This window comes from Poromitra crassiceps (assembly GCF_964638095.1).
Source record: "Poromitra crassiceps genome assembly, chromosome: 3".
NCBI classification, from domain to species: Eukaryota; Metazoa; Chordata; class Actinopteri; order Beryciformes; family Melamphaidae; genus Poromitra; species Poromitra crassiceps.
The window spans coordinates 78168948-78178484 of NC_139625.1; the positions used below are offsets into that span (position 1 = coordinate 78168948).

Sequence of the window (9537 nt, forward strand, 5' to 3'; positions counted from 1 at the left end):
AGAGACCTACTTTTCAAGGTAATGTTTCCCACCCAGTGTTCAAAATGGCCATCTGAATAAGGTCAATAATTCACAGTCTCATCAGCGCATGCATAAAACTACTAAGCAGTAAGAGTAGGTTCGGCCTACAGTACGAATAAATCAACAACAAAGGTAACGGCAGCCGGAGAAGCGCTCCCCTCCCGGCTGGCTTCGTATTTGTGGCGGCAGATGACCTCTCGTCTTCTCCTGCTTGGTGACTGGGCGCTCAGACGTCTCTGCCACAGTCGGGGCACAGGATGTCGTCCCGGGACGTCAGGAAGCCTCGGCCCACCAGAGACACTGAGCACTTTTTGCAGTTGAAGCAGTCGTTGTGCCACTGGCGCTCCTCAAACGAGATGTACTTGCAGCTGCCCAGACCTGAAACACAAGCACCGAGGCAAAACCACCAGGGTTTACAAAGGGGAAGTTCAAACGTGTATTTGCTATTTGTCATATACACAGCTTCACAGCCTGATGAAGACCAGTGAGGTTGAAACGCGTTGCGTTTTGTGTTTAACTGTTGCAGTAGACATACTGCAACAGTTTACTTCGTAATTAAAATTGTATCCAAGAAGCTCCTTTTTTCTCTTTTCTCATATACACAGCATACACAGGGTAAACAGTGCAATGAACAGGAACATTTAATTCACAAAAGGTATAAAAAAATAATGAATCTGGTTCAAATAGAAAAACAAGTTGAGAGTAAAGTGCGCTCCTCCATAATAGTCTCCTGATGGCTGTAATGTAATAATACTCTAACTCTGATTGGATAGAGCAGAAACCACATGACATCAGGTTCATGTTAAACGAGAACACGATGTCATTTAGAGATAAGGGCCCCTATCGTTGCATCGGCGCAGTTTCTAGAACGAGCGGCAGGCGCAGATCAAAGCAGTGGGCGTGGACAGGCGCACTTGATATCGTCGTGCTGGCGCTAGATGCAGCCCAAAGCATTACAACCACGCCTTTTAGGCGTAAAATTATGCACCGTCATGCTCATTGGATAAGTGCAATAAACGAATCGCACGCTTGCCTTTTTAGCTCCAATTCCAGTGATCCCGCAAAACCAGACGAAAGCCAAACACTCTGCCCCCCCCCCCTCCCTTCATCCAGCCTGTCTGTCTGCATTATAGGCTATTATTCCATATTATTATGCTTCTCAAACCAATCTAACTGCAGTTTCAATACTGCAAGCATGTAAATACGCTACACTATAGCAAGATCAAAGTGAAAATAATGTTCTATGCATCAGCTAGAAAAATATAGCCTATTAGATTGGTGAAAGTTTGTCCAGAAAGATATCATTTTCTCTCGCCTGCTGCAGGAAGGATGATGCACATAAATATACCCTACATTATGTCAAGTCATTGCATAAATGTGTTTTTATTGTAAAACTAAATGTGAAATAGGGCCAAGTTATTGGAGGGACATCACAGTATAGCAGATGCCATTAGAAGCGCGCTCCGCTGTTACTTCTCTAAATCACGTTAACTCGACAAGGGGTATATATAGGCCCAGGAGGACATATATGTTTCACATAGGGTGGTGTTTTCATTTCGATGTTTTATTTGGTCCAATATTGAAATGTTGACAATGGCAGGCTGTGTTACCATTACACATTAATTTAGAACTACCTTTTATATCTATTTTGGCTCATTTGGTGGCTATTTAGTAGCGAAATGAAGAAACACAATGCATGCTGGGAACTCAGAGAGAGAGAGAGAGAGAAGGGTGACAGAGAAGAAGCAGTGAAGGCACAGAATAGGCCTGCTTTTCAAAAGCGCAAAGCGCTAAATGTAGGCCAGGTCCCAAGATATCACTAGGCTGGTATTTAGCGCCGACACGCCCACTTTGGGACTGCGCCACGCCCATTCGGCCTAAAGCGCATTTGGCAGCCTAAAGCCTATTGCTATCAGGCGCAAGGCACGTTTTTTTGCGGTTAAGGCCCGTAATAGCGCCGATGGCCTGTGGGAGAATAGAGCCCAGGGTCCGTGGCACCGGATTCATTACAGAAGTGTGGGGGCCAAACAGTGTGTGTGTGAGTGTGTGTGTGTGTGTGTGTGTGTGTGTGAGTGAGAGTGTTATTGATTTGTTAACCCTTGTGTATGCTTTTATTGATGAAAGGTCTTCTGGTGGTTAAGGTCCATACACGTCTATGTAGGCCTACATTTGTTTACTAGGCCTAATTGTTTTGTAATGCACGCTATATGTAATTTGATTTCTTTTCATTGCTTTTTGATATACAAAGTTATGGTGTCAAGCTGAAACAAACTACTGTCTGGGAAAGTTGGTAAAATATGTGTTAGGGTCTCCTGGTATATCTAACATTAATGTGAAGCAGATTGATTTTCACTGCTCAGACTGGTGAAAATCCTTCCGCATTATATTGTTGTTGAGGACATGCTTACTGACCAAGCACCCAGTCAAAGATGAGATTTGATGTTTCAGCACCATTTTGCTTGGTTAACTTAATTATCATACTGTAGGCATGTAGGCCTACATCAGCCGTGTCCAAACGTTTTTCAATGGGGGCCAGATTAGATAATGTGAAAATAACAGGGGGCCAAGCTGCTTCTCGCACCATATGGGTTATTTAAAAAAAAATCTAAATTGTACTCTAAGGATTTTGTTTAATACCATCTGAGAACATTAGTTTCACCTGTATTGTTCCTACTTGGTGCTTGTCTACAAACTATATGATATCTGTCATCGATGTATGAACGAAGAAAATGCAAAGTGAACTTGCTTGATTAACCAATACTGTGTGGAGGGCCATATATAGTATTTTGAGATACAAGCCGAGGGCCTGGTTAAAATCGGTCCGTGGGCCGCAATTGGCCCGCGGGCTGGACTTTGGATATGCCTGCTGTAGATACATAGAACTTTTGAATTTAAGAAAAAGTTCCCCCGACATGTTCTTTTACCAGCATCTAACACAGAATAGACTGTTTCTGTCACTGTGTCTTTAAGGCTCATTAATATTATTGACCCCTTTGTTCTGATTGGATGTGGAAAACTCAGTTTTCATCAGCAGAGTTGGAGGGAATAAAGCTCAACAGGCACGTGACTTTTCGTGATGTAATTTGCCCCAGAAGTAAGTTCTGCATTCATTTTCTCCATAGACATTTCGATAAATCTGGAAATTCGGGGGAAAAAATATATATATATATTTTTTTTTTGTTATTTTTTGTTCTTGCTTAAAGGGATACACCACTTTTTTGGAAGTTTAGCTCATTTGCCACATCCCCCCCACATAACCAAGATGCACCATGCCTTACCTGCACTGTCCGCTCAGTTTACCGTGAGCTACAGTCGTGAAGTTAGCAATTATCGCCATATAATTGAGGCTAATGGTACAGCTGTTAAAAATCTGCCAAAACACACATCTCACGGCGCCAAAATACATGTTGTGCTTCGCGTACTCACCACACAATGAAATATTAATCCAAAATGCACATAATTGGTCTTTTTGGAAGGAAAAGAGGTAGCCGGCACTATTTTCCAAACATGGCCGCCGACAACAACGCTAACTAGCTAGCAAGCTAACGGCAGAAACCTACACGCTAGCTCGTTGCTACACGCTGAAAATGGCAAATTGGATTGTTGGAAACTATTTTCCAAGGGCACTGCCGCTAAGCGCCGCCCATCGCAATCCCACTATAGAGACCTGCGGCGCCAGACTCCTCGGACGGAAGGGAGAGGAGGCTGGCCAGCGAGACTAACATGGGGGTGAACGGGAATGATGGGACTTCTGAGCCCTGCCTCAAGTGGCCATTCGAGGAATTACAGCTTTCAGGGTTACTTCCTGGTCCTTGTGGGAAAACCTTGTGCCTTGCCCACTGAGTTGAAAGCGAGCTGAGAGAAATTAAACATACATGGGGTGAGCTCCAGAAAACAGCAAAAGACCGAGATGACTGGAGTCGGATCCTCGGAGCCTTATTTCTCAATTAGGACGTAGAGGACTAAGTAAGTAGCTAAGTAAATTATCCTATTAGGTGCATTTTTGTCCCCTGATTTTAGACTGCAAAGGCATGAGCACCAGTTAATTTCTGATGTGAGGGCAGTGACCTTACCGCTGATAGGAGTGGTGCAGGAAGCACACTTCTTAGCATACAGGTTGCAGAAGCAGCTGAGGCAGTAGGCAAAGTCATCCCGGGAGGTGAATCGCTGGCCGGACAGCTGTTGTTTGCATCCGATGCAAACAAAGCACTCCTTGTGCCAAGGCTGGTCACGGTAGGTCACTCCTCCAGTGGTGATTGGCTGGAAGAAATAATTCAAGTTCAGTTCAGTTCAGTTCAGTTCAGTTGCGGCTTAACTTAACTCCTCCAGTGGTGATTGGCTTAAGTTAAGTTAACGGTATATGTATACTATGCAACTATTTAATTAGAAATCATTATATAGACTTATTCAAAAATTTCCCCTCAAAATGACATGAAGGCTACCTGTTCTTGTCCCCGTTTTCTGTACGCGGACAACTCTGCCCTTCTTGTATTGCATAAGGATAAGGGTATGGTGGAGAGTGCTGATCTGGAGACAGAATCTATTCTCTCTGGGTCCAAGGTCAAATATGGTAGATCACCTGGTTTTAATGTTAAGGTTGGTGACTCAGCAGTTTCAACTAAAAGCTGTGTTACTTGGCTGTGAGTTGGACCAGTCCCTCACTGGGGAGAGGATGGGCTTAAAAGTCATAGCCAAAGTTAACAATTTTCTTTTCTTTTTTTTCAAATTTCTTGCCAGAAAGTCAAATTTTCTGGAAACAAAAACCCTGAAATTGCTGTCCATGGCCTTTAGTGCAACCCCACTATGACTATGCATGTACTGTATGGCATGGTATACCAGTACCCCCAAGACCCAAGTACATCAAAACAAAATTGCAGATATCCCAAAATAAATTGATCAGAGTTGTGTTGAACTTATCCTCTCATACCCATGTTGGCCGCTCCCAATTCACAGAAGTAAAAGGGTTGAGTCAGCCCAGACTAAAACCAGGAAATGGAGCTTCATCCCAGAGCATTTTGCAAGCTGTTTGGAGCTCATACCTCGATGGTTTGGAGGTATGTGTGTGTGTTTATTTGTGCTTTTATAACATAACTGCTGTCCCTGCGTTTAAATGGTTTTGCATCAAATGTAAATGACACTATGTTGTTTAGGTAGTTTCTACCTTCTTGCAGTGGATGTTTGGGTAGTTTCTACCTTCTTGCAGTGGATGTTTGGGTAGTTTCTACCTTCTTGCAATGGATGTTTGGTTAGTTTCTACCTTCTTGCAGTGGATGTTTCGGTAGTTTCTACCTTCTTGCAGTTGATGCACTGCAGGGCAAACTGCTTCTCATAGCAAGGCAGGCAGAAGTTGTTGGTCTCCTTCGCAACGAAGGTCCGGGTGCCGATGGGCTGCTGGCAGCGGTGACAGCTGAAGCAATTCTCATGCCAACTGTTGCCCTTATGCTCCATCTTTCTAGAGCCTGAGAGAGAGAGTGAGAGAGAGAGAGAAAGAGAGAGAGAGACAGACAGACAGACAGAGAGAGATACAGATTAGAGAAAGAGTTCTCACAGTATCAATCAAATGTCATTTTTCAATTTAATCCCAATTGAATCATGTTTCCACCAAGGGGAAACCTCCAGTTCTGAAAAAGGAAGACAATGTGGAAGTGCCTTAAACTTGCATTCTTTCTAATTCTCACGTTTTCTCCCCAATTGTACTTGGCCAATTCCCCGTCCCGGTCATTGCTCCACTCCCTCTGCCGATCTGGGAAGAGTTGTCGACTAGAACATGCTTCCTCCGACCCTACAGTACTTTTTATGACCTCAGTAAATACTTTCCTAAAGAGTTTAGGGTCTCAGTCGCTAGTTTCAAGTCTTCTTCAATACAGCATGATGTTCATTTTGTAAATCATGGTCCCATTTAGAGTCAAATAGCCGATAAAGCACACTATGCTTTTGGCCGTGATTGACAGGTTGCCTGTCCAGTGATCGCACAGCTCACCGATCACGGACCAATAGCACGTCGCCCTGTGGCTCTTCTCATCCAAATATGGTCACTTCTGGCTTAAACCCACCCAAAACAAAACAAAAAACAAGATGGCGACAGTCAAAATGTCAAACTCAAAACGGGAGTCCACAAACCAATGGGTGATGTCATGGTGGCTACGTCCATTTTTATAGTCTAAAGACAGTTTTATCTTGACAACATAAACATTCTAAATTGCCCCTGGCTTACTTCCTGTTGCAGTGTTTGCTATTACAATAGCTGACAGGAAATAAGCTAGGTTTCAAACTGTTCCCTAGCAACACAATTCCGTGAAAACCGTCTATATGTTCCTGACCCAACGACACAAAACAACAATCTGCTTACTTTCCCTCCAGGTCAGCTAGGCCTCCTTACCAGGCATGATGGTCTTCAGGCATTCATGGCACTTGGAAGAGTACTCGTTGGAGTAGCACTCGATGCACATGAGCAGGTCTTCGTGGGTGGCGAAGGAGCGCTCCACCAGAGAGCGGCTGCACTTGTTGCACATGAAGCAGTCGTCGTGCCAGTGGCGGTCCTTATAGCACAGATCCTGCAGTCACAGTGGAATTTGTTTTATTTTGTTAGAATTCACTAGCCTGTACTCCACTACTGTACTGTACTGTACTGTACTGTACTGTACTCCACTACTGTACTGTACTGTACTCCACTACTGTACTGTACTGTACTCCACTACTGTACTGTACTGTACTCCACTACTGTACTGTACTATACTGTACTGTACTGTGCTGTACTGTACTGTCCTGTGCTGTACTGTGCTGTGCTGTGCTGTGCTGTGCTGTGCTGTACTGTGCTGTGCTGTGTACTGTACTGTACTGTACTGTACTGTGCTGTGTACTGTACTGTACTGTACTGTACTGTACTGTACTGTGCTGTGCTGTACTGTACTGTGCTGTACTGTACTGTGCTGTACTGTGCTGTGCTTTACTGTACTGTACTGTACTGTACTGTACTCAACATAGTGACATCATCTACATAGCCACAAAACAAAAAAACAACAACGGACTGAATTGAGTTGAGCTGAGTTGGCGGAGACTGGGGGGGTTGCGTTTGTTGTCTTTTTGTTGCGAACAACCTCAATTTTTTTGCTGCATTACGTTGAAATCATGCCCCCTCCATCAGATTTAATGTCCACCTACGAATTTGCCTGATCATCTAGCAGCGCTTGGCAAAAAGCTGAAATGATGTTAATCTTTCTAGCAAATCTAGGTAAATTTCAGACTTGCAAGCAGTGTCCTGTCTTGTCTGAGGTGAAATTCAAATGAACTAAAGTCATATGATCAAATGTTTCATGTCCTCTTTAAAGCTCATTAATATTAATGACCCTCTGTTCTGATTGGCTAACCGTTTCGAGAGTGAAGTGTGAGACGCTACAGCTCAACCACTTTGAAAAAACAACACTTTGTTAGTCTGTTATTTCTTACAAAAATGATAATGAGGGAACCTTTGTGATCTCACAAAGTTACAGAAGTCCAAACAGCTCGTTTTGAGTTTCGCTTTTCTAATATGGGTTGTGTAGATTCATGTAACCTGCATTGTGTTGACAGTCCGCACAGCAACTCATGTTAAGGGCTTGCCCAGGGGTGGAGGCGGGATTCGATCCCATGATCTCCCGCTTGCAAAGTGCACACACTAACCGCAATGCTGGATGGTGGAACTGGTTAACAGGCCTTTATACTGGCGAGTGAGTTTAACCAAGAACTCGCCACCACTTGGGACTCACAAGGACTTCAATTCACTCGGTTATTTAGTTGGCCACCGTGCGTTTTGATACTTTCACCATGCTTAGATAGACCAGAGGTTTTCAAAGTGGGAGGCGGGTCTCCCCAGGGAACTCCTTTAAGCAGTTTCAGGAGAGGCTCAGTGAATGGAAGTGAAAAAATATGACATGTACCGTAGTTATCAAAATTTTGTTTATTTGTTTATTAAAAGATCGAAGAGCCTAAATGTGTGTGATTTGGTTAAAGAGTTCAGAGATGTAGGGAATTTGACAGTTTCTACCACTTTCCCAGAGACGGAAACAAATCCCTTAGTTTAGACAGACCTCAATTGCTAAATTTTTGCATATAAAACCGAATGACTGTGAGTCCTCGTGAGTCGGGTAGTAGGGACTTGAGTAGGTTGGTTAAACTCACTTCCCAGTATAAAGGCCCGTTAAACAGCTCCACCAAGCCAGCTTAGCTCTCTTGGCATAGTGGTTAACGTATGCGCTTTGGAAGCGGGAGGTTAGCAGTTCAAATCTTCCTCCACCCCTGGGCAAGCCTCTATCATGGGTTGCTGCCAGTGCTGTCAAGACAACGCAGGTTACACGTAGATCGAATAACAATTGAGTGAGGGGGTGACTTTTTCCAAGCTTTGTCTGGGGGGAGGCCCACAGTCTCAGACTTTGAAAACCCCTGAGATCGACCATCACAGAGGCTAGGGCAATCCTCACCATATGGAACCTTTAAAGACACTCAGGTTTTTCGGGGGGCTTTAAATAAAAAAAAAAAATGTTTACCTTGCTGGTGCAGCCAATGCGTTCGTCACATGATTCACATGTGTTGGAGTAGAGGCTTTCATAGCACTGGGTGCAGTAGGGGCAGTCCTCCCGCAGGACGTACTTGCGGCCGTACAGAGACTGCTGACACACCTTGCAGTCGTAGCGCTCCCCCATGTCTCCAAGTTCCGCCTCTCTGTTTCCTGTCAGAGAGAGGAGAGAACGAAGACTGTCACTCCAAAGGCAACACCTATGAGAAAACTCACCCTTGTCGGGAGTCGAACATTGGCTCTTAGGGTAAACAGAAATCTAAAAATACATCTAAAATGTGTTGGAATAAAGCCTTTTAAATCCGGCAGGTTGGTGATCTAAGCGAACACAGATGCTGTCATTGGACAATTGAAGAATTGGCGTCACCTGCACATCATATAAGAAGAACATTTAGCCGACCTAATTTCTCATTTACAACATGGCTGACCAGCTTGGGATCACAAGGTGGGACAAATCAAATCATGTCCCCAGGATGTTTTTCAGGTTAAACCTCGACAAAAGCAGCTCGACTTCCTTAACTGGGGCCTAATTGAAGGCTACATACTATGAGTTAGGCAAAGGAATGTTGGAAATTAGCCCACACTGTAAATTCTCTAAACTGTGCAGTCTTTCCTTTTATTATTCTGACTTTGGAAATCTGGCTTGTTTGTAGATAGATAGATAGATAGATATTTTTATTTCTGTGTCATGCACCATGTCTGTATGTCTTGATTTTAGTGGGAATAGTTTGCATTTCATTTTCACTGAGGAAAAAAAATGATTATGTGGTTATTGCTGGGGTCTGTACCACAGAGCTGGGGCAACTCTGTAGCAACACAATGCTTCATTTAATGGTATGTTGTGACACATTTGACCTTTATCAAAATTGCAGCTCCTGCAATTTGGATATTGCATTTGGCCATATCGGGATTTTGATAATATTTAGATTTCTCAAGATTCAAGATTAATTTAATAGCCATAGTGA

General features: G+C 43.6%; 1 protein-coding gene across 1 annotated transcript; it reads right to left on the minus strand.

Annotated features, from left to right (window-relative positions):
• Positions 1 to 247: 247 nt before the first annotated feature.
• On the minus strand, positions 248 to 8699 carry LOC310774069 (four and a half LIM domains protein 2-like; the record flags this gene model as incomplete). Its single annotated transcript, XM_083634129.1, has 5 exons — positions 248 to 399; positions 4095 to 4281; positions 5311 to 5480; positions 6401 to 6575; positions 8544 to 8699. 5 exons carry the CDS (start codon positions 8697 to 8699, stop codon positions 248 to 250), a joined length of 840 nt encoding a protein of 279 aa, XP_083490255.1.
• Between the last annotated feature and the right edge of the window lie 838 nt (positions 8700 to 9537).